The sequence below is a fragment of the Falco peregrinus genome, chromosome 4 (genome assembly GCF_023634155.1).
Source record: "Falco peregrinus isolate bFalPer1 chromosome 4, bFalPer1.pri, whole genome shotgun sequence".
Lineage (NCBI taxonomy): Eukaryota > Metazoa > Chordata > Aves > Falconiformes > Falconidae > Falco > Falco peregrinus.
This window is the reverse complement of record NC_073724.1, coordinates 56437540-56463775: the sequence shown is the minus strand read 5'-3', so window position 1 is coordinate 56463775 and position 26236 is coordinate 56437540. Positions and strand designations below refer to the sequence as shown.

The following is a 26236-nucleotide window of genomic DNA, read 5'->3' as shown; positions in this document are numbered from 1 at the left end:
AGATAGGGACATTAAAGCCTGCCATTGGGGATGGACTCCAGGCTGGAATTTGCTCCATCCAGAGTGCAGAGCTTTGGATGCCATGTGAAATTCCACGCGCTTGGGCTCACACAAGTGGAAGGCTACTGTGAGAGTTAAGCTTTCCTTGTCCTGCATATTTTGCCAAGATTTTGAAAACCTCTTAATGGACTCGGACAGACTCAAGGAGTGGTTTTAGATTCAAGTACTACTTGTTTAATGGATTTATTTTATAAACATTGGCATTGCCATTTTCAAAACTTCTCTGGGATTTGGCCTGCTGATTCCTCTTAATTTTTAATGTAATGTAACATCTGAAGCTGGCAACAGCAACATAATTGTACAACTCCATGAGTTGCATAAGCTCATCTCGTATTCAGAGCAAGGCCTCCATCCACCAGGACGTGGGTGAAATAGGTGGCTGATGTTTCTGTCTGGAGAATCATTTCCCTTTGGCTTTACAAACCATGGCACAAATAGTATGCCCGTGTCACCCAAGTATCTCATTTGAAACGGCCTTTCAAGCCTCCTGATTTCAAATTTATACAGCTAAAATATATGCGTGCACATATACATATATAAATATATGCATAAGTGTATACAGTTATATTTATTTTATATATGAGTGTGTCTGTATGAATGTATAAGCACACACACATTCCTGCTTGCTTTCTTCTCCCCTGGTGCTGGCTACCTAGCTGATTGCGTCTCTTTAGAAACTTCCAGCACCGCTGATCTGACCCTTCACAGTGCTACCTCCTGCTCCTCTATGGCCACCCAGGACGCGCTGGTGCTTGGAGAACTTTAGTGAGGCACCATTGCACGTGTTCCCAACAGGCTGTTCTTCTGAGGCTTCCAACCCTTTACCCCGTGAGATCAGTAATGAGGGAGAACATACCTAGGGGTGGGAGAGGCATCGGGATGTTATACAGTGCAATAAATAAGCACTTAAGAGTCTGCAGGCAAAACTAGAGCTGGGGAAAGGTGGTGGGGTGCAACGGTGGCTGTGCAGAGCTCCCCAGTTCACTCACTCTGCAGCAAAGTTCAGGACAGCAACATCGCACTCCCCCAGGACAAGAAAGAGAAGGGAAAAGGGATGAAATCTGGGAGAAATCCAGCTTTCTCATTTAATCACAACAAACTGAAAGTGTGTTACACATTCAGAATAGGAGAAAACTACTCATTAACTTATGCAAGGCAGCTGGCTTCCCAATAATGGCTCCTACACATTCTGGTTTTAATATTATTTTTCTTGTCAACTGTGGGAATGCAATGTATATTAATGACGGTTTATTCCAAATTGGTCATTGTTGGAGTTAATAATTAGGTAGTCAGGCACTAATTATCTCTATTTTGTCTCCAATCATTAACTAAGAAATCTGGAGGAGTAATCTTGGAGGCAGGCGTCAGAGCCAGCCAGAGTAGGGTGGGTTCTGCTGTGGGCACAGGCGTTGCTTCACTCCAGAGCGCAGCACCAGCCGATGCCTGGGAGCAGAGTCAGGGTGATACTGCTCCGAGCACTGGGTGCAGAGTGGCAGCACCTTGACATATGTGTGTCGTGCCCATCCATTCTTTGCACCCCTGGGTTCACCCATGAAGAGGAAAGCTCCTTGAAGGCACTGCCTGGCACCTGGACAATAGAGCTACTCCAGTGGGGCCACCATGTGCCACCACTGCTGGCTGCAGCTCTTCTCCTGAGCAGCATCCAGCTGGATGGGCACCAGCAGAAGGGTGTGCAGCAGTGGGAAGAAGTGGCACAACAAGTCTGCTTGAAGGACATGAAGTCTCAGCATTTACTCTGAAATAAGCCTCCTGTGGAAATGACCACAGGAAAGTGCTCAGGACAAAGATGGGTCTGGCACAGAGGGAAGGTGAGACCTTGGGCACACAGATGGAGCTGGCTGAGTGCCTGCTGGGGCAGGGGACACACACAGCACCCCTCCAAAGGGCTGTGCTTTCAGGGCACAGCTGAGTGTACACTGCTGCTCCCCAGTAGCACCCACTTGTCCTCAGATGTGTGCAAGACACCTTGACTGCAATCATCCTCCCCTATTTTCCCTACGTACTGGGGAGATTACACCAGAAACACTGCATGGGAAACCTTCAACAGTAGTATAGGGCTGGCCACTTAAATGGAATCAAGTGTATTTTCACAATGCCTTAAGGGACAGCAACCAAAAATTTCCATTTTCAGTTATTCTGTTATGTTTTTTCCTTCTCATTTAAGAATTTTCAAGTTTATCTTGCCCTTGTGGGCCCAAAAAACTCTACAAGATGTCAAGACCAGCACCCATCACCATCTGTTACGAACTTACCTCAACATAGAGGATAGGGAAAATGCCAATCTTGTCACCCAGCATTCCTTCTGCCCAGTTGTCATCTACCCTCCTGATGACTGTCAAAATTTCATCCTAAAATCAGATACACAAAACACATAATCAGATTTTTCCAGTAGAAAGATGCCAGTTTTTAGTTACCCACATGACAGCTTACGGAGAGAGTACACACAGAAGGCCATAAGCCAGGTAAAAATGTTCCCTGAATCCTGGGCCAGCAGCATCCCTGCCCCAGCATGCCACCCCAGGCATCCCACCCAAAGTGCGCTGAAGCACCCTGCAGACGGGTGCAGCTCATGCTGGCTGCCAGCAGCTCCAAGGGCCTGGGCCCAGCAGGTGGGAATAGGCAACTCCTGGCTTCATTGCAGGGACAGGGAGAACATTTGACCCAGGAGGCCATCTCTAACCCAAAGGCAAAAACTCTCCAGCATGAAGCTGTCCCTGTGCATCCAAGAGCCCACTGCAGCACTTGGCTGCTCCGGAGAATGATTCAAAAGGAAGCACCAGTAGAGCATTGGTAGTCCTGGAAACACTTCCAGCAAGAAGTATTAGGTATAGCACGAAGTGCTCAGCAACTAGCCTACACTGCTGATCCATTGAATGTCAAGTTTTCCTTTTTAAAAAAAATAATAGGAGGTAAAAGAGCAAAGCAGGTAAAAAGCCAAGGATAACATAACAAAAAACAAGTTGCGTGCAGCTGTTGGGTCAGCTTCAGTTTAGGTACAAGTTTGTTTTCTAAAACCAATGGCATGTTAATATTATATTTAATCTAAGGGATCTCACAAAAAATTCAGCTAATGATGAACTTTTCTGTGATTATAAAATAGAAGGCCAAGCAAAGTGCAAACAAGATTCATATTGCTCAAAGTTTCTCAAAATTTAACTCTCTAGAATTAAAACCTAGAGCATACCAGTCATTACAAAAGCTCAGGTGACTAGAACCAGACTCTGAGTTTTCCCAGTTTGAGATGCTCAACTTGTCAATGGATTTCTGCTACCACATCTGTCATACTAAACCCAGCCTTAAGCCAGCACCGCTCGCTACAAAGGCTGCGGAAGGCAGCCCTCTCTGCAGGGCACTGCCTGGATGCTCACATCTCCTATGGCCAGAGGAACAGAGTGGGCTGACAGAAGCTGTGAGGTGAAGTTTGATGAGATGCTACTCATTCTCTCATGGCATTTAATCTTCCTCCATGCCTGTGCAAAAATTTCTAAAAAAGAGGAAAACATCTTCCTCCAGAAAGCTAAGACAGAGTTCCCTGCCATTCCCACTTTATTTCCACCACTCACTCTAGGAAAACAGGAGCTACATATTGTCTATCACCCTCCATGTAACAACCTATCCATGTTTACTGGTCAGATGAGGGGAGCTGTTTTTTTGCAGATACTTCTCACATAAAAAAACCCCACAAATTCCTGATGCAGGATGTTCAGACCATGGATTTACGCCAGTAGAAAATGATGAGATCAGGGATGTGATGTGATGTACTTTGCAGTTTTTGAACATGTGCATTTTGAAAACGTGCACTTCGAAATAGTTTAAATGGTTCTTTTGAATTATTCATCTGAATGATCCATTAGGGGAAAGCTTAGAGAAACAGCCATAGACTGAATCCTTCAGCTATTTATTACAGCTGGAGGGATGCAAAAAGAATTTGTGCATTTAATTTCCTGAAGAAACAGATAGCATTCCCTTCCAAAGCCCTCTCTGTACAGACCATTTTTGATCTGTGTAAAGAGCTGACAGTAATACACCTCTGCAAAGTTTCCACATACTCTTACAAAAGACCGATTATCATAAATTTAGAATCTAGGTAAAGGGGGTAAATGAGGAAAATAAAAGACTTCATTGCTTCAAGAACCTGCTATGAGTGTCCCTACTTTCTATATTTGTTCAGCTATTTTCTTAAAAGAGTTTAAAAAAAACCAAAATGCGATGGGTCTACACTTTCACTGTATGTTTATGTATACATATATAATCTTATGTATGTGCATACATATGCATACACATCTATAAATGTATATGTATATATATATATTTGCATATTTATACACACATAAGATAAGAAACTAAGAAAAAAACTTTTAAACTGTAAAATCCTAGAAGCACTCAACTAGATTTTGTTAGAGGCACCCCGCAATCCCATCCCTGGAGAAGGCTGGACAGACACCTGGCAGGAAAGGTTTATTCTGCATTGATCCTACTTGAAAATGGGGCAGGGAACAGGTGACCTTTGAGGATCGCTTCCAACTTTACCTTCCAGACCTATGAAACCTGGAAGCATTTCTATACACCAGTCTTAGTTCGGGTCTGCCAAATCTGGCTGCTGAATGTGGTCATATATGTGAAAATCAGGTAGCTGAACATCCTGAGATATGCTGACTTTCAAAATGTGTATCTTTGTGGGAGAGCAAAGTGCAAATCCTTAAGAATGCTCTCCATTTCAGAATGTGTTTTAAGAAGGGTGTTGAAAATCTCCAGGAATTACAGCAAATCCCAAAACATCTTTACAAATTCTTTATTAATAGAAAGTTGCTTTGAATTCTCAGCCTGCGACATCATTCTACACCCTGGGCTGGTGAAAGCTTCAACATGAACTATTTTAGTACCTTAAATCAGTTGGATAGCCGTGCTACTTATAAATTCCTAGAAAGGTTCCCAAAAGGATCATGAATAGTAAAGAGCCACAGATCTCTTGGCATACCACTTCAACTTTCTGAACTTCACTATTTCACATGTACTAAATTGATTTCCAGGCAGCATAAAGGAATCCAAGCCTCAAATCTCATTTCAAAAGCCAATGGTATCCACTGTAGTTTGACAAAGATACCTCATGCTCTTTTTATGCCTGTTGCGAAAGTCTCTAATTATTTGCTCTCTCCTACTTTCTCAAGTCTCTCTCTATTCATCAGGAGCGGGCAGCCTTGCAACAGGCACGTGGGACCTGCAGTTCCAGTTTATAACCATTATCAGAAAGCAAGTCAAAGATAAATCACTTAAAAAGCAATCTGATTGATGGAGAAATTAGCCCTTTCTCTGAGAAAACAGCACAAAATTGTGTCCAATAACAGTCATGATTCACAGCTTGATTTTTACTCCAGTCATTAATGGCCATTAACGAAGCAATACAAAGCTGATGTGCCTGCTATTCCGCAGAGATAACAACTCCATCTACGGCACCAGTGAAATCTCAGTGATGGCAGGATGGCACCGTGTGGTGCTTGGTGTGCCCAACACTTGCCAGCTGGCACAAGAATCCCAGTTGCCAGCTAACACTGGGATGGTCCCTCTGTGAACAGCAAATGCTACTGGAATTGAGTGCTAAGGGGCTGGGATGCCACTCCACAGTCAGGAACCAGTATTGGATGTGATGGCTCCAAGACTGGCACAACCACAACCCATCACTGTGGGCTGGGAACAAAAGTACTGGAAAATGAAGGAAATACTTGGTGTTATTAAAAATGTAATGAGCAATAAAGCATGCAAACAGTTAATGATACCTTGACAGGTTTGAGACTCACCTACCACTGGGACTCAGCCTTCAAAGGGCCATGTGAACTCATGCATGCAAAGGGTGACCAAACACCCAAAAAAACCTGTGGGCTGAATTTGGACTCAGTCTAAGGCTGGAGTAACTACACAAACAGGCAACAGTGCAATTACTTCAGATTTGCACTGCTACAGCTGAGAGCAGAGAGTGCAATTACTTCAGATTTGCACTGCTACAGCTGAGAGCAGAGTCCTCATGCATATCGTTTGTACTAGAGGGTGCATAGTCCGAATAAGGATGGATTATTTTTTAAAAACAGATGCAGCAGCAGCCCAGGCTCATACTGTGGTACCATGTAAGGAGACATTAGAAAGCTGAGTTAAATGAGTATGCAATGAAACTCTGTAGGTCACAGGCTGATTGCAACCACAGTAGTGAACATCAGGAGTAACACTTCTCAAGCTACTGGAGTTAAACTGGTGCAAAGCTTTCACAAGACTGGAACCAATTGTTACAGAGATTAAAATAATTGCTAACTGCCCAGTTTGGCTGACTGCTGTCAAACATTGAGGGAAAATATGTTAAGTCACACATCTGGGATGTTTCGTCTTGTAGCCACTGCAGTGGGGAAAGCAGTGGCAGGACCCTATGCAAGTACATATGGTTTATTTGGGAGGAGGAGTTAGGGGAACAGTCCACATGTAAGAGAATGACAAATGTGAGCTTTGTTTGTTGCACTGGATACTCAAGACAGAGGTTTCTCTATCCCTCCCGGTTTTATACCTGCACATAAAAAATTATTATATTTCATTTATCTTTGACCTTTTATCTGGACAGTTTTGCATCTACAGAAGTTGAAGATGGGGGAAACGGCAGAAGCCCTCTGCAGCACTGCTCATGAAGATCAGTGCAAAGCAGACTTCATTTCCTTGCAACCCACCTCTGGAACAAAACTGACATTTTAATTTTGAAAAAAACAACTCCCCCCCCCCCCAAAAAAAAAACCAAAACCAAACCAACTCAGAACACCAACCCACAACACCCCCCCCCAACAAAACAGAACACCCAAACCCCACCAAAAACCAACTAGTAAGAGGAAACCCCAAACATCCTTCCTTTGTTTTCTTTTCCTGCACCAAGAGATATTCTGACTGCATCATAACAAAGGGGATGGGAAAAGCAAAGTCCAGCAAAAGAGCAACAAAAATAGTAATACAGAAGATCCCTATGTTTGAGTTCCTTTCTTGCAGTTTCTCTTCAGAGGAAAACTCTTCTTTATTACATGTTTATAAATAAAAACTGATAACAAGTGTCTGGTAGCTTTAAATGAGTTGCAGGACACAAATAGATTATACTAGTTTGTATAAACGGTATACCAATGCAATCCCTCTACCTGAAAGAAGAACAAATAGTGTAAATGAAATTGACATCAGGTCCAGCATCTTCATATGCAAACTAAGACATTCAAATGATGAATATTGCTCCTAGTGACAAACCACATTTACACCAATGCAGTCAGTGCTCATAGCTCTGTGCAGAGGAACTGACTGCATCAGCAGACGATCTAAAATCTGGGCTAAACAGGAACCTTCATCAGTGCAGGTGACAGCTAAAATTAGCATTGAGAAAACTGATGAAAACATGATGGTAAAGTCCCAAGATGAAAAATAGATTATTCACTGTCAGGGAGAACAATAGGCAAGACATAAAAACAGTTACAAAGTGACAGTGCGTGTAGTGGAAGGAGCTAAAGAAGAAAATAGCAGTAGAAGAGAAAACAACCCCCCTTGGGAAAGCACAGTCATCAGGGATAAAAGGATGCAGACAGTAACACAACAGGTAAAAAAAAGGAAAATTAAGGGATTGAGAGTAGAGCTATATAGCAGAAAGAAATGCTTCACGTGAGAATGACACTGGACACCCGAGAAAATGAGAACTATCAGTATACAAAGACAGTAATTGTAAAGGATGTATACTAATATACGGCACCAAATATATCAAATACAAAAGTGTCTAGGAAAGGACCTGCTCTAACAAAAAAGACCACAACTGCCTGCCATATCTATTAAGTTTCTTAGACTGAGCAAGCAATGAATACTTTTAAGTGGACAAGAAAGATTGCTTCTCAGAGAAGTCACTGTTGTACCTCTGGAGAAGCAGTGAGGAAAACAACACGCCAGCAAATATATATTTACTGATAGGATCTCAAAGGTAACTTCTGGCTAATTTTCTGTTAGTGCACGGCTGCTGCTTCTCACTAAGCAGCCCACTTTCTTGCAGAGATTCACAGCTCCAGGGAGGCTGGGTAGTCGCAGGGTTTGCAGTGTTTGCAATCAAACACTTCAGTTGCTATGGGCAAAAGTGCTTACAAATCTTTTGTTAAATAAATATGAGAAAGTATACATTCTAGGAAATTGTGTTCTGCTGAGAAATGTTGCAAGAGTAAAAAATATGTTATATTCAGTGAGAAAATTATATGCTGCAAATAATTCATTCAGCTATAATAAGTAGCCTCAAAAGAGGAGGTCAGTAAAATCCTGGTGAAGGATATTTTTATCATCTATTTCATATTCATTCCAGCATAACTGTTATTACTTTATGTGATACTATAACAACCACAGACAGCTGAAATAAAACAGAAAACGACAATGAACAGGTTCTCCACGGCATTCAGTGCCATAAATTAACATTGGGGGATATGCTTTATTTTACTGCAGGTTTCTTGATATCTATGAAGTCCATCTGAGGTCAACACAAATTGCTTGGGATGGGAGGGGGAGACAGAAAGCAGGTGGGGAGGTTGGGGAGAAAAGGGAAACATGACATTTTAAATCCAAAGGAAATTACAATATCTGTTTTCTCTCATTTCAACTGGAATTTATTAAATATTTTGGTTTTAAAAAAACAAAGACTTTTAAAAATGTCTACTTTTTAATGTCTTTATGTTCTTAACGTAGGAAATACTGTGATATATGATGATAGTGTATTTCAACAGCTAATTGGTATGATGCAATATACATTTTGAAGCTGAATAGCATTTTAAAATGCTGGAACATCTGATTTAATAAGGAACGTTAAAAGACACATTTCCATTAGATTTCTTCTGAAATTGAGTCGTTCTTGCAGAACATTTCAATGCAGATGAAATGTATGCTTTTTAGATAGAAAAATGTTCTCAGAAATGTGCAGCCAGTTCTAATTGTTGATTTTCACTGGCTTTCTACCAACCTTGCTCTACATAGCATGAGCTATCTCACTGGCTTCCCCTTTAGACAAAATGGGAGCAATTTCCCAATGATGCTAACACGGGGCTTGCCCTGAGGGGAGGCTTTAGGCCCACCCAGTCCTGCAGCACGGCTGGTACATGGGACATTGCTGGGCCACCAAGCAGGCTCTGCCCCTACAGGAAGAAGGATTTACAAGTCGGGAGAAGTCAATGTCCTTCAGCAGATTACATGATGGGATGTCCTGCTTAATAAAGGAAACTCAGCCCCATCAGCCTGTCCCCACTAGGCTGCCTGGGCTCAAGGAATTTCATTTTCTTATACAAGAAATCAGCTGAAAGAAACAAATGGAGGGGAGGGGGTCCCTAGGCAGAGTTGCCAGGGAGGCCAGGCAGATGTCCCACTGGTCCCTGCACCACTGTGCTCCAGACTTGGCTGCCGCCACCCCACGTGCGCCATCAGTTCCTACAGAGGCAGCTTTCTAAACTCTTTTTTTTTAAAAAAACACTATTCCCCTACCTTGGTGAAGGTCAGGCAATCCTTGTCTTGATCTTTATCCTTTATTTCAAAGTCATAAAGTGCTTTGCCCTGAGGTGGAGCTTGCGGGAGGGGCTTAATACACTGGATGTAGCTGGCGGGGAAGAAGCCATGGTTCCCATTGAGCTCCCCATGGTACCAGTTCTCATCCACCTTCCGCCGCAGTATGATGATGTCCCCCTTGTTAAACTTGAGGTCACCGGGCTCTTTTCCTTCATACGCATAGAGGGCTTTGCCATAGGGAAGCTGAGAAACACTCTGGGGAAACAAAATATGCAACATCTTTAAGCAAACGCAAACAAACCAGCACTGATTTCCTTCTTAAAGTCACTTTCAGCTAGAAGCAAACCGATAATCCATGACCAAATTACCCCAATCACTGCAGCTGACTGCTACATAACACTACACCCTGGATCTCACAGGGAAACTAGGATGTGTGTGATGGTAAGACTGAGAAGGTAAGCCTATTATATCAGAGCAGGCACTCCAGTTCTCTTGAAGCTCAGTTGAAACCTGTGCTACCTCTTACACCATCAAGCAGCATCTGTTACTTTGCAAAATATACCATGTAAGCAGGACTACGTGTTTAAACAAGTAAAACCTGACATGTCTAAAGGTAAAATATTAGATATTTTGACCTTCAGGGGTTGCTTTGGTTTCAGAGGCTCAGAAGATAAACAAAATAAAACAAGCCTGAAGATTCACATGGTTCTAAAAGTTGGCAAGTTGAAAATTTTTCATTGTGTTTGTTTGAATAACACCAAACAATTTTGAGTTTGAAGCTTTTAGTTTAGCTTTTGATTCTGTAACCAAATACTGTTACTTCTTTCAAAATCCCCAAGTCTCACGCTCCTCACTGAGGGCTACTGTAAACAGTTATAATATTCTTTGTTGCTTCTGAATTAATGTCCCTGTGGAAAAGCAGAATTGGCAGAATGTCTCAAATCTTTCTTTTAGAACTAGAAAGAGCTCTGAGGCTTTTCACTCTCATTAAAAGAAACAAACTTAAAAAACAATATCACAGTACAAGAGCAAAGAAGCCTAAGAAGTTAATAGTTTGGTATGATAGAAAAGAAATTTATTTGATGGAAACTACTTGATTGTGAAGAATTTTTCCTAGAGCTCACTTTGGCTTGGTGCAAGATTATCTCCCCCAGGCTGCAACTGCATGGACAACTTTTTGGTATCGGTTTATGCAGCCCTTGCCCTCCTTGCATACTTGCTCCCCTTCTTGCTGAATCCCACAGGGCAGGGGGTAATTGTGTTGGGCACAGCTGCCTGCTGCTTTGGTCCTATAATAGCTCTTTTAACCCATGCTGGGGGACAAAAGGTGTATCATCGTATTATCCCACGCCAATTCTTGTTTTATTTAGCTTAAGCTAAGAGTCAGCTTGCAAGCCTCAGCACAAATATGTAGCAGCACATACCACTGGGGATGTTAAAGGGGTCCTGTAAAGTCAACCTTTCATAACAGTCTTTTTTTCAGAGATGTATTTACAAAAATGACACCATTTTCTGTTGTATATATATGCCTACAAGTAGTCTGTTCCCTTCTCTGTATACTGGTTGTCAGTGGGGTGTCCTACAGGGACAATAAAAAAGTAAAGATATGTGTAATAAAACAGCCTGGTATTCCCCCAGGTGTTTCTTATGCCTGTACTTCTGGATGGCATTCCTGTGCATAAGAATAGCACTCAGATGCTTTCTGTGGTGATCAGGTGGAGCGGCCTGACGGAAACACTCCGTTTCCCCATGCCAGCCAGAAAACAAGATGCTGGGATGACTTTTTACGGTATTTGTTACAGCAACAAGCAGAGGCATTTTTTTGATCCCAATGGGTGCATTAAATGGACCTGCTCTGGTAGGGCAGGTTTTATGCTCCTATACCTGCATCTTTTGGCAGGTGGAGAAGCACCAGCTCGTCATCTGCGCTGCCTGCCAGTGCTGGCTCCTCCGGCTGCTTCTGCGTGCCAGATGGTGACTGCGGCAGGCAGATACCATGCTGTTCAAAAAGTAAGTTTTTTGAGTGCACCTTCACACACGGGCATTAACTTACTCATTTTATTAGGAAGGGCTTTAGTAACTGTGCAGGTCTTGAAAAGCATGTGCAACAGATCTTGCCTACACAGTGAGGGAAGCAGTCAAACAGGCACAGCTCCACAGAGCACTATCCGTGGTGTCTGGATGGGGATTTAATTTCATTCAGATGTTTCCCTAGCCCTTGGTTTTCTCATTACCAGCTTACAGTTTTTCTTTTTCCTCTGTATTCTTTTGAATTTTGCTGTATGTGAATGAAGGTATCCAGTTAAAGACCAGTATTTTGGAAGCACATAGCATAACAAAAAAAAAAAAAAAAAAGAAAAAAGGATAAAACCAGAAAAGAAAATCAACAGCCAGCTAAGAAAGCATATATCAAACTGTCTCTGCCAAATCAGTGGCAGCATCCAACTGATATTTTTCTCTCTGCTATTTCCCTTGACACTAAAGCTTTGCCCCCACTTCCCAGCATTTTACAGATTAAGCATATGATACCATCAAACTCCTTAAGTAAGGCATAGATTGCATTACCTATTTGAAATTAGGAAAAAAATATTAAGCTGAAAGACTATGGAACCTTGTAGTAATTTAGAAATAAAAGATTCATTACTTTAACTCATGCTAGGAGGAGACAATTTATCAAACACAAAGTAAGACTTCTGCCAGGTGTGCACTGAACCACTGCTGATCCAGGCACACACCTGGCAAGCACTCTCTGTATCACTTACCCTAGATGAGGCCTGACTATTCCCAAGATCTTTGTAGCAATTCAAGGTCAGATCACTTTACTTTTTAACCACTTTCTCTTCCCAAGCTTCATTTTAACATGTAAAAAGTCAACAGCCCCAAGAGCTACAGAAAAAGAAACTGGATTTTATTCAGTCTCACACATCATCAGTGAAATTCTTACGCAACACATGCTGGGCTTTTATTGCTAATTAATTGAGCTGGCTGGAAGATGATTCAGGTGCCTGTTTATACCTTCACCTGATGAAAATGCAAACTTTTCAGCAAAACAAATTGCAAGAGAAAAATTTTCATTTGAAATCTGGCATTGTTTTATTTGGAGACCCTAATGTGGCACCCCAGGGAATTTGCAGTTTAGGTGCTCGTGTTCCTGTTCTCTTTTGTGGGCTTAATTATGGACCACATCATCTGGGGACTGTCCTGCACAGGGAAGATCTACGTATTAGGTACTTAAACTACCACTGCCAGTGGGAAGGTGCTTCCAGAATAAAATGTTTCAATTATCAGATACAGCTTTTCTAATTCTGAGCCACGGCTTTTCAACTGAAAAATCTGTAGAGGTACTTTTTAAAATGAACATGTTGTTGGAAAAGTCAGCCTTCTACGGAAAAAATGCTGTGATTTAAACATTTCCCAGCCTTTCTGTAAGGCCAGAAGTACCCATTTTGATTTAAGCATGCCAGGTAAATCTTGCATTTACTGTAGCCCAGGCAGAGGTAAAAAAATAACATGAGTCCTCCAACCCTTTTCAAATAAAGCTGCTTTTCCTGTTCTAAAGCTGTGTCTGCTCCAATCGACCAAACAGAGAAATTCACTATCACAATTACCCCCCAAACCCCAGCATAAATTCTTGAAGCTCCCTTGCTGATATTTTCTGGCCAAAAGGTCCAGCTTCAGTGGACTTTCAGTGGTCAGATTATATTAATGAATCCTGGTCCCTAAGAAGCAGATTAAGTTTCTCATTATTGTTCCTACTTTTGGTTCATCCAAAAGTGAGAAGCAAATCAGATTCAAAAAGCTCCTCTTAACTACACCTGAAAGGAGGGAGCATTAAGCATATTCCAGAAGTAGAAGAAAAATGATCACTGCTGCTGTTTGCTAGTTATAATGTCACTCCCCCGCAACAGTTAGGTGATTCTTAGAAATTTTCCTATATCCTATGATTATTTCCCTCTTTGCCAAATCCTTGTGCAATACAATTCTGGCCTAATCACCCCTCTTTTCTTCACATGACTTCCCCAATTCAAAGGGAAGGGGATCAGCCAGGAGCGATCTCCAGGTCACGTGCAAATGCACCAAGTCTTGCCGGGCAGCATGACCTTCCCATTTTCTGTTCAAAATCTCTGCCCCATGCTCTTTCCTATTTCACCTCAGCTCTTTTCTTCCACACAATGGCATTTCAGTCAGACATCATCTTCAGCATGCCCAGGTGGTCCTTCTTACAAAATCTTCTAATCTAAAACAGGCTGCAAAGTGTCATCTAAGGAATCAGACTGAAGAAAACCAGAGGCTGGCAAAGGTTTTGGTGGAGGGCAGTGATAAGCACATAGAGATGTTCCTCCAGCAACTGCAGGCAAGCTTACAACTTTCTTTGGCTCCCTGCTTCAGCAGAACAAACCTTCCTTACCCCTCCTCTGCTGCTCCTGCGCCTGGGCACCACAGCAGCAACAGCTGGTGGACACCACTGAGATACCTCAGTACTCCCTCACCATCCACTTCATCCCCTGCCCCTCAGCCAAAGCACTTTCTCAGCTGTGGGGCCCCATCCTGGGGTCTTCTGCAACACTATGTCCTGGGAGTCTCCTTTTCCCAGCCTGGGCCCATCGTGATGCTCCTCTCCCCACGGCACCTGGCTCACGATGGCCACACCTGCATCCAGAGGCTGACACAGGGGCAGCCTGGCTGCCCTGCAGGGGACCCAGCAGAGACCCCACTACCTCCCTTCAAGTCAGCTCTTGACCTGTGCTCCTGCTCTGAGAGGCTCCTGCCGTCACCCCCCCTCCCCAGCTGCCATAACATTTGGCCAGGCACAATGAAGGCAGCTGCAAAATTAAATGGCCTCCACATCTGACTGTATCAAGAAATCGATTTGCCCTGTTGATTTATTGTTAGGTTAACTGGAATTTGGCTATGATGTGTATTAAATTTCAACACTTTGTGTGGGTGTGTATAGAAATAAAGAATGTAAGAAAGAAAGGAAGGAAGGAAGGGATGAAGTCACAGTCAATGGCAATGGCCAGTTTCTTTTTCCTGCCAGTAAATGCATGCTGGCACAATGCTGAATACTGCCAAAGGTTTCTTTTCTGTTTCAACAATCAATACTGACGTAAAAGCCTGAAGCATTAATATGCTGAACCCCCCCCTTGCAGAAGACTCAATGATATGTTGGCAACTCAATCATTCTGCATTTGTGTTTCAGCAGTGTCAAATGGTAGCAGTTAAGCAGAAACCTGCTGGCAAATTGACAAACAGCCGCCATGAAGCAATTAAGTGGCAATGCTGGAAAATATTTCATTACGTATCCCAAAGAGCATAAGGAGGGGAAAAAAACCCAAATATGCTTTGTTTTCAATAAATTCTCCCAGTAGAAAGCTTTTTATAGTGTGAGCTGCACAGGTAGAGTAGGTCTTAATTTTTCAAAAGTGATGGAAAAGAGACATAGGCTCGAATATGCTCAAAAGCAGCACAGGCTTCAACATGGGTCAAAGCTTGCCAGCTTCTGCATGCGGTACTTGATGAAGGAGGTCACTACTTAGAAGTCCGATGCTTGCCAGAAGTACAGTGCAGGTGCCTGCACAAAACATTCTTTTCCTACTTTATATTATTTAGGAAAGGAGAATAAAAGCCTCCCCATGCAACTGGTGTTTTTTGAGAGAGCAAAGAGCCTGGATGTCTAAGATGAATGTGCCTTCAGCTTCTGTGTCTGTGCATAACCAGGGAGAGCATACACTGAAGCAGCATCAAAGCCCCACATGCAAAATCGTCAGAGAGGCTGGCCAGATTTTCTGGCTCACAAATACATGGAAGGAAAGTCCAAGACCACTCCTTGACATCAATATATTGCATTATATAAGAAATCAAAACTAAAATACACAGAGGCAAGGCCTCCAGCTACCAAGCCCAGATAGAAATGCTATGATCCAATCCTTCTCTCAAACCAAGTTTGTGTTCAGATTCCTGGAACCCAAGAAACCTCTTGAGGCTTCTGCTACATCTCCTCTCAGCAACAGCAGAGCAGAAGATTGTTTTCCTGCCATGTGAAAGCCAAGTTAATACCGAAAGGTAATTTCCCTCCCCCAAGCTCTTGCCTTGTGCTGCTCAAGCTGTGCAAAGAAGGGAAACAGCCTCTTTGTTTCAAGGGCTTCCTCTGTGCATGGGGATCCCCCACAAGAGACAGGTCTGATGCCGCCTGTCTCGTGGGGCAGCAGCCTCATCTGACCCCTGTTTTCAGAGAGATGAAGGGATGAAGAGATTAAAGAATTGGGGAAATGTAAAAGGCAGATGAGTATTTTAATTCCTCCTTCCTTCTGGTTCATAGGTCTTGTTCGTAGTCAGAACCAGAGGTGAAGCAGGAATGGATGAAACCAAACAGTCTCAGAACATGCTGCTGGAACAGCCTGATAAAAGCACTACTAGGACAGGATTTTATTTTTTTTTTTGGACTGTACTGAAGTAATTTTAGCAAAACATACTGGCATGTTGCTTGTTGCAGTTCTTCAAATTTCTCAAACACCTCCATATCCCCCATCCTCCAAATATCGGAAGAGTCTGTTCCTCTGAATGAATGAATACACATTTATCTCTTTCATGAAGTACTATCAAGTGTAAACATCCAAAGCAAATCAAATGTTGATAAAGAAGAAAAGGCACAGAAAGGAAAAAGTAGTGAAAAGCATGCACATCTCAGTGGTAAACTATAATTAAACACAAACTATTACTATGGAGCATAAATAATAATTAAAACACATATTGTTAATTTTTTGCTTCATTACTCTGAAGCGTCACACATTACTCTGCATCTCCCAGCCTATGCAAGCAAAAATTCGGAGGTGACACATGGGACTGCATTTACATCTTCCAGCTAGTAGGCAGCTCCCCACGAGCAGGCTCAGTGACACTTCAGCATATGGTTTCCTGCCATCCATAACAGCTTTGCAGAAATCGCAGCAGCTGTGCTGGAGAGGACAGGGGTTGCATGGTGGGGCATCCATCAGCAGGGCTACTGCGGGGGAGATGGGCTGTTCCCTTTTACTAGCACCCAGATCTTGGCACCGAAAGCACCCATTCAAATCAGCTGAGAGTGACTTCAATCACAAGCATGAAATGCCTGCTTGGATCCATTTGTGATGGCAAAGCAGAAGGCAGTCTGGCGTACAGAGCAGTCAGTAATAAACACAAGAAGCGACTCAGTTGTGGTGGCAATGACACAGCCATGTCTGCTGGGCTTGGTAAGGGCCACGGCGCAGGGGCTGTGCACTGCCCCCTCGCTCCTCACCGTCCAACCTGCTACAGGCACGTTCTGTTTAACATCCTTCAAGAGCAACACATGTCACTTAAATCAATAGTGGTGCTTAAAACACGTTTCTTCTTAGTCAGCCCTAGGAAGCAAGAGAGAGCACTCGTACATGCTGAAGAAACAAGGGGCTGCAGCCAACTTTAGCCAGTGCAGTTATAACAAATGTATACCACCGTAAGATCTCTGACCTGCAGAGTTTTTAGCAGCTTCTGTCCTCAAGAGGAACTTTCAGGATGACAGATCACAAATCACCATTATATCTCACAGCAAAAACTCTTAAAAAGTGGTTTGCCTTCCATGTAAGATGGTTTGTCTTACGTACAGCCATTGAGAAGCACTGTCACCCCCGGGTCACCTGGCCTGACAGATCATGATGGTGACACTGCAGCATTTGCTTTCACAGAAAGCTAATTATAGGAAAATGAATCAAAGAAAATCTAATTTCGCATAAAGTAGCAGAGACAAAACCCAGCAATGTACTATTAGTCAGCCCTGTGTGAATCGTCAGTAAAAGCCTAAAAATCACAGTTTGCAGGTACAAGCTTTCTGAAATCAACTTTGAGAGTAGGCCGACAACAAAAACAGCACCACGAAGAATGAAAATGGAACATAATCCTTTATATACCCCGGAAAGTGTCATGCTTATTTATAGTGCCATATAAATAGTAATTAATCACAAAAAACCCTCCCGACTTCTGAACTAAAGCTCTACTGTTTTATTTAACTTGGGACCTGGACATAATGGTTAGGTCCTGATCCTGCTGCTGCTGTGGAAGGCTGCAGTCCTTGTGACACCCGAGGACACATGCAGGTGATACACACCTGAGCTGTGCACAGCTCCTACCTGCAGTAAGAGGTGAAATCCTTCTCCAAAACTGTTTTGAAGGTGCTAGGAGGTCTTTGGAACACCTTTATGCCTTCCCAAGAGGTGGTCTTTATACATGGAGAGAAAGTGTCCAAACAGGTTATTTTGTAGTTTATTCAGCAAACAGGCCCAGCTTGCATTTCACTTTATAAGGTCCATCTTCGTACACACCAAGATTAAAGTATGTTTCAAACTTTCCCTTGGCAAATGCAATTGATGCACACAGCACAACTGAGAAAGAAACAGCAGGCTTTCCACTACACAGCTTTGTCACACAGGCATGTTCGGGATTCTGCACTTTACCAAAATAAGAGCTGTTTTACAGTCTGATAACGCTTCTCTTAGGAAGTTTAAAAACCTGAATGCAAGACTGCCCCATGCTGAGTTCATCCAGTTTCATAATCACAGCTAAAATAGCTTCACACCTTCACATCTTATGTTGCTTCAGCCTGTCACTCATTATCTATCAATATTTACACATTCAAAGATCCCTTTTTCCTAGTAACATGTTGTTTAAAGCAAAGTATTCTCAAACTACATGCACTCCTGTTAAAAAACACGTGATTTTCAGGGTCAGGATGGATTTCTAGCAGTGAATTCACAGCTAGCGCTGCCCAGAGAATCAGTGGGTAACACCAGCCAGCTGTTTAACTGTGTCAGCACAAAGTCCCTCATGTTCTGCAAAACCCAAAAGCTTCCAGACTCTCTGCTCTTTAGTAAGTGCTACTGTCAACACACTTCTGGCATTGTAGGTCAAATTCTGGTTTCAGTTAAACCACTTTAATCCAGTTAATCTTGATGAAGCGGCGTGGAAGTATAGAAAATTCCTGCACAATACAGAGTTTTATCTTCCAAGTAATCTTCTCTGAAACAAAGCTGAATGGCTGGCAGCCTCTACCAAGGGAAATATTTAGTGAAGTCTCATGTGCTGGCCAGCCACAGCCTTTAAAAAAGCCTAGGTATGTTCTGAGAATCTGTCTGTCCTTCCCCTTTCAGGCAGAAAACAGTTGCTGGATCTTAAGGGCCAAATTTTACCCCTGAAATCCTTCGCAGGGCACCCGGTGAAAGGACCAGGTGCTGCACACAGACATTTCAGAGCAGGAGCTGGTCTACAAAGAGTCCCAAGCAATAGCTGAGAGGACTTCTAACCCAAGTATGCAATGTGGCTTCACGAGAAACCACCAGACAAAATACGCCTCGACTGACTGACTGCCTTGCAAAGGCAAGGGCCACCAAAAACATCCTGAATGAGGGCTTCAGGAGCTGGCAGAAGGTTGACACAGAATAAAGCAAATAATAGAAAAAAGCCCATCTTCTGCTGCAACTTAAATGGGCAATCTCACTGCAATGTGCTACTTGAACAGTTCAAGGAAGAAAGACGGCAAAGTTGGCTACATGTAGCCTCCCAGAGCCACGAATAAAGACACGCTATAAAACAAACAGGAGCTCCCTCGAGGCTATGGAGAAACACAAAACAAAACCTTATATTCAAGGCACTGTGGCAGTCATATAACTTGTGTTCTCCATTCAAACTGTGTCTTAAATCCTTTAAATAAACATGAACTCTCTCGCTGATTACTCCCCAGACAACACCGCTTCGGTCAGGAGCAGGACCTGGTTTTCCCAGCTGCCTGCCAGAACCCAGTCCTTACTTGTTTTTTGGTAAAAGAAACGAGTTAAGTCAGCCTGCTGTGCAATTTTGAGACCCTTATGTTTTTTCAGGCTCTTTCACCTCCACAACAGCAGCATCTACAGCCCTGGAATTTTACACAATTTTTTACGCTGTAGATCACAGCAAGAAAAAAGAACATTTTGGGGAAAATACTGAAAAGTATTTCATAAAAGCCCATAACATGAATCTCTGCTGTAACTGCTTCATTTGATCTTTCCTGGTGGAAGCTGACAAAGCATGGGATAGCTTATATTTTCCAGTGGTGCCTTTGTAGCTCTGCTACACAGCCCGATACCTTTGGTTTGCTTTCCAGCCTTTCCACATCTTTCTTCTTGGCTCCTTGCCTTGTGACTCAACCATTTCCTTAGCAGAAACCCTCTCCCACCTCCACCCCAGAAAGGACTTTATGGTCCAGTCCTGCCACAACTCACCAGAGCTGGATTTCTTCCTGGCAGACTCCAAGCAGGTCCAAGCTCGGAGGTCCCACTCCCAGACCCTGCTTTCCTGGCAGTTTTCCACTGCAATTTTTTTCTCTCTCAGGTGGACTTCAGGGAGGGGAGAGGGGTAAGGAAGGGTCTGGAGATGCGGCTGCCCCAAAAATGGAGCAGGCAGCTGTATTTACCATCTGGCGAAGCTCCCAGAGCTCAACAGAGGGAGCCCCACTCCGGCGAATCTTGCTGGGATTGCTACCAGTGGAGAAGAGACTTCCTTTTACTTTTAAAAACATAAATAAACAAACATCAGGAAAATGATGTTTTCCACTCTCCCTCACTCCTTTCATGCAAACTTTAACTTAAAGGTTGTGCAAAAGCTTCTCCCATAATTTCAATCACGAAGAACCAAGAAAATCAGTGGCTGAAACAATGCAAGCCACTTCGGCAGTCTCAGCTCACAGGCTTCCAGCACCCAAACAAAAAAACCAGAAAAATTTAAAAATGAAGGAATTTTTAAATTTGTCTTTCTGAGGTGACATAGGCTTGTTCAAGGACCTTATTAGAATCATTCCTCCATACAGAAACCTGCATCTGCTGAGGAGCTGAGGAGTCTCTGAGGGTGTCAGGCAGAGTATTGCAAGCAAGGTCTGAAGGGTAAAACAGCAATGGTTTTACAGTGGAGCGAGCAGGGCCACTGCCAGGGTTTCCAGGGAGCATGGGAGAGGCAGTAAAAGATAACTGATCATGAAGACCCTCTGATATAAGAATGTGATGAAAAAGAGTCCACTCAAAGAACAGTGACATTGGCAGGGTGGGTCATAAACCGAAATGGGTGAATGGGTGAAGAATGAGAAGACAGCCTTAATTCTTATTTCTGATGAAGGGAAGGATCTGAAATTCCTACTTAAACCCTAACGCTTCTGTAGAAGATAGCGTTTGACTTGCTTATACTGATTTTACTGTATGCTTTATAATAAGTAAGTACGGTGCTTAGGAAACATCTTTTTCTGTTGTCTTCCTCACTGCACGTGAGCAGAGAGCAGAGCCCTGCAGTATAGAACTGAAAATATATCCCCTGCTTTCCCCTTGTCCAAAGTTTTCATAAGGCAGCTTTAAAAAACATACTCTGTGAGAACTTTCTGAGATAGTATTAACAGTTTCATAAATACTGTATTACCTGAACTGTGCCTTCCCTGAACTGACAGGGCATTTGATAGATGCACCAATGTGCTGCATACAGTGGAGCTAAGGAACATGTTTCCTTGGTAGCTCAGTTGTAAACTTCAATAGGTGGATAAATTCCCATGTCACTAGAGAATATTTACAACTGAACCTGATTTATCAGCAGCATGCCCTTACCAACAGCCCGCACAAATCCTGTTACACAAAACCGGCTATGGCTCTTTTCTCATAGTTACATGAAAATCGCACGGTTTCTTTTGCACTGGGACAGGCTTTATAGCCAGTGAGATGAAACTGCATTAGGTGATGTTAATGTTGAAATATTCTTGGCTCAAAATGTTAGCATGAGAAAAGTTAGCTCATCCACATCTGCACTGTGTGAGCAAGTGAGCAACCCCCTTGTCCCTTCGCTGTCGGGGACCTTCTCAAGTGGGAGTACGTCGTGGGTCTCTATGCACGTGTTGTCTGAAGGAATGAACATGCTGACCTATTTGTCAGGAATTAAGAGAGATTATTCCCCGCCCCCCCCCCCCCCCCCCCCCCCCGGTTTGTCATGATTGGTAATATCAAAATATCTGGTATCCATTAAAAATGAAAAATCCATGCTTTTTAAATCACAGCATTTCAGCTCTGTTTCTGAAAAGTGTCCCTGTGCTCGTTATTTTCCCCAGAACAGGACCTTATTTTTTGGGAACCCTGCCCTTTCCTTGGCGGGAATGCAGGCTCCCTGCCTCCCTGCATCCTGCCTCTGCTTTGTCCTCCCATCCAGGTTCCTTGCCCTGAAATGACTCATTAGCTACAATTTACTGACATGTGCTTTCTACACAAAGACGATTAGGAGTGGCTTTCAAGCCTCAGTCCTGCTGACAGGTGTCCTGGTTTCAGCTGGGATAGAGTTAATTTTCTTCTTAGCAGCTAGAGCAGTGCTGTGTTTCGGATTCTGTATAAGAACAATACTGACAGCACACTGATGTCAGTTGTTGCTGGGTGATGTTTATACTAAGTCAAGGACTTTTCAGCTTCTCAGGCCCTGCCAGGAAGAGGGCTGGAGAGGCACAGGACATTGGGATGGGACACAGCTGGGACAGCTGACCCAAATTAGCCAAAGGGATATTCCATACCATAGGGCATCCTGCTGAGGATATATAAACTGGGGGAAGAGGAAGGAAGGGGAAGGGACATTTGGCATTATGGTGTTGGTCTTCCCAAGTCACCATTATGCTTGATGGAGCCCGGCTTTCCTGGGGATGGCTGAACCCCTGCCTGCCCATGGGAAGTGGTGAATGAATTCCTTGTTTTGCTTTACTTGTGTGCATGGCTTTTGCTTTACCTATTAAACTGTCTTTATCTCAATCCATGAGTTTTCTCACTTTTACTCTTCCAATCCTCTCCCCCATCCCACTGCGGGGGGCGGGGGGTGGGTAGGTGGGGAGTGAGCGAGCGGCTGCCTGCGGCTTAGTCACTGGCTGGGTTACACCATGACACAGGACAGAGTGGCACCTTCCTGCAGGTTAGCCAGCTGGCTGCCAGAAGGGCTTTAATCAGCTCTGGCTTTGACGAGCACTGGGTGGTCACAGAGGAGGGCTGCCCCATGCCTTCTGTGGCCTCGCTGTACTGAAGAGGCCAAAGAGCATCTTGCACTCTGATGCCACGAGTTCTCATGTCCTGTGGCGGGAAAGGTCCCCTCTGCCGCCGTGCTGGGCTCCCGTTAGGAGCAGTTCAGCTACTCCCCTGACTGGAGCAAACCTCTGTGTGGTTTGATGTTAGGAAGCAACAGCAGTTCCAGCAGACAAGGAAAACATCAAGGAAGATACAAGGCTTCATAATGCAAATCACGCTTTTATGTCATTCTCCTGAATCCCATTTGGTGAGAGGAAAGTTGATTATCTACAGAATATGGGTCAAAGTTATGCCTTAAGGATTTTTCGGTGCTTTGGCTGCTTGCTGACATACTACAGGGCTCCTTGGTGCCTTTTCAGGTTAAAGCTGTCAAAGTGCTGTCCCTGTGCATCTTCATCATCATCATAATACTACTAAAAAAATTCATTTCCTGCACCCACTCCCAGGAGTTTCTCTCATGCTGAATTTAATTGATGCTTCCTCTTGCACTCTGAGGAATGATTACAATGAACGCTACACATGTTTGGAAGCACCTCGGATTTCAAACTGTGCATGGTTTCTAATTAAAGGGGCACACACAGGATGCTTGTGCTACATTTCACTCCTTTCTGTGGCTATTATTACTACATACATTTCAGCGGTAGTCAAAAGAATCTCCTCTACCTCACATAATTGGATCCTGATTTAGACTGGATAATCACCAGTCGTTGATCTGGGTGAAAAATGTCTTTAGGATGGGAAAAAAGATGGCTTGAGATGTAACTAGCCCTCTGGCAGAGACATTGATATTAATGACCTAAGCATTTGAATTTCTGGCTGACTTGGGTATGTAGTACCCGACGTTAAGCACTGGTGCTAATGAAATAGAAGAAAAAAACCCACCCACAAACAGCTAGAAAGAAACCAGCATAATCTGCAAGGATGTATATAAGTGATGAAGCAGCACCCTGCTGTCTGGGTGCCCAGGTCTCTGCTACTGCAGTCAGTTCAGTTGTTCTGAGGAACCAGGTGAAGAGCATCAAAGGACTTGTTATGCCCTCAATCACATCCTGACATATTATTGGCACATTTGACATATTCCTTTATCATCCATAGATGTATTTCCACAGAGCACGGTCAAAGCTGCAGATGTGCTCAACTCCAGAGGTTTTGGGAGCCACAGCCCTGCACGCGCTGTGCCATAGGATATGGCCTTGGTGCTTGCTGACCTGTTGGCGTCGGTCAGACAGGGCACATGGGAGCAGCTTGGCACGCTCAATGCCGCTTGCAACCTTCCCTTCCCCCTCTAGTCCAGGTGCAGCCAGAGACAGCTTCATCCGAGGGTGGCTGATGCTCAGAGGTTTTGGAGGAGTAGCAGAGACCTGGGCACCCAGACAGCAGGGTGCTGCTTCATCATGGGTAGGTGAGTCTCAGCACTACCCCTTCCCCACCCACCACCTCCCTCCCAGCTTTCTGGTTGCTGTGTGACTTGGTGGTAAATACTTCATTCCTGGGAAAAACTGCCTGACTTCAGGTACAATTTTTTAAATGTTGCTCAGCTTTAGCTTCAGAAATCTCAGGACCCCAAATGGCTGGGGGAAGCAACCAGCGCTGAAATCTTGCCCCAGTTAGTTACGCATCTGCATCATCAGCACCTGCATCTGACATCAACAAAGCTGCACAACAAAGCTAATACCCCTGCTTTTCTGTAAGAAAATATGGGGCTGTAAACCTCACAGGGGAAAATATTTCACATGTATTTGCTATTAATATAAAGCCAGCTCGTAAACCATATCTTGCAAAGCTGTGCAGTCATTTCGAAAACCGCAGCTACACCTCACTAGATGCAATGACCTTAAATGTTTTCCAAGGCCTGCCTCTGACTTTGCGTACATGAATGTAAATAAACCAAGAGCTCCCCCACTGACCATAATGACAGTATTCCTGATTGTCACTCTTGTGGCAGCACAGTCAAGTTCCGTGGCAAGTGACACCAGGGGAAGCGCTATGATAGCAATCCTATACTGCATTGCGTGCATCTTTTATCACCTAGTAATATTTAAAATATGGGATGCATTTGCTCTTCGAATACCTTGTAAAATGCTACAGGTTATAAATAATTCAAACCAATAATAATGGGATGCCTGGGCATTTCTTTTTCAGGTTTGAGAAGGCAACTGTCTAACTTGGTGAAACAAACTGGTTTTACTGAAATACTTTTTGCTGCTGATAAAGAAATGGATAACAATTAGATACTCTGCATATTAGCAGTAGAAAAAGACTTAGCAACAGAGCAAACTGGTGCTGGTGTATACATTTTTACTACTTACTCATCTTATGAATGGTTTCAAATCCTTTCAGAACAGAATCGAACTTCTGTGCCTCTACCCTGGGCTAATGCTATAATCACTGGGATATTGTACAAAGCAGGAGCACTGGCTTCTCCTCTGGCCATATTACAAAACTGAAGAGCATTTTGATTTTCAAAGACAGATTTGAGATACTTAAGTAAAGGATTAGGGTACATCTCTCAAAAGGAAGAAGAGACTTCGACCTCTGAGAGGGGCAGAAGTAAGAAATACTGCCATTCTCAACAATTCCCTAGCAGCTAATTCAGCACGCTGGCTTCATCTCTCCCCTCCTTCAGCAGGCTGACACTTCAGGCTCCCAGCCTGCCCTAACTCTTGTAACTGGGTGACAAGCTCAGGTGACCATTTCAGGACCGTGGACTCTGCTATGGGAACAAGAGGCCTGCAAAACAGGGGTAATGTATGGAGTTAAGCATTGCTCGGAAAAATTATAAACGTACCCTGAAAAAGACTACATCCTGTATTTCTACGGCATCAAAACCAATTAAACTTTGTTTCCCTGTTCGTTATGCCTAATTATTCCATCATACCGCCTCCAAAAAGCTATTCATAGTTATGTGTGTCATGTGACCCCAGCATCTTTCTGAAGACTAAAGGTCTGCAAGTACATTTTGTGAAATAGCAGAGAGTGCTGTTTGGTCAGGCAGTATCTCTCTGAGACATCCACCTTCGTGGAGCTGCTGGAGAAAGTTGCAGTGCTCTCGTCTCTCTCAGCAATGGGACCTAGAGTAAAGAACTCAAGAAAGAACTGGCCAAAGATGCGGTTTTGTGATAGGGTGAGCCCATCTTCAGGCAAACTTTGCTGGTGAATGTGTCTGTGGGTTTAGCTCCCCGAGCTGACTCCTTAGGCTGTGAGACAAGCACAGTGCACTGCACAAGGAAGCCAATGGGACTGCCCACCCGATGGGAGAGCTCAGATGGGAACCAGAACCTCCTTTTTCAGCAGCAGCCCCCAGATGGGCTCTACAGGCTCCGCCCTACCCAAAAACCACAGCTTCAGTATGACAGTAAGTGATAGCTCCAAGTCTGAGAATGGGCGCTGGATCCCTCACTTGAGCAGATGGGAATTACTGTGCTGAATTTCAAAGGAACAGAATTTAATCTCCGTACGATGCCAGTGCTTTCTTTTCACCACCTCATCCCCCTGCCTGCCAGAACCTCAACTAAGAAATTGCCCACATCCTGGTTTGAATGTCTCTATGGAGCCAG

General features: G+C 43.6%; 1 protein-coding gene across 1 annotated transcript in view; it reads right to left on the bottom strand.

Annotated features, from left to right (window-relative positions):
- The window catches only part of SH3RF3 (SH3 domain containing ring finger 3), a 259308-nt gene that overhangs the window by 88700 nt on the left and 144372 nt on the right, over window positions 1-26236 (bottom strand). The window contains exons 2-3 of the mRNA XM_055802734.1: window positions 9589-9864; window positions 2334-2429 (exon numbers count right to left, since the gene is read on the bottom strand). Of these exons, the coding sequence (XP_055658709.1) occupies window positions 2334-2429; window positions 9589-9864 (372 nt within the window). The remainder of the gene's footprint in view (window positions 1-2333; window positions 2430-9588; window positions 9865-26236) is intronic.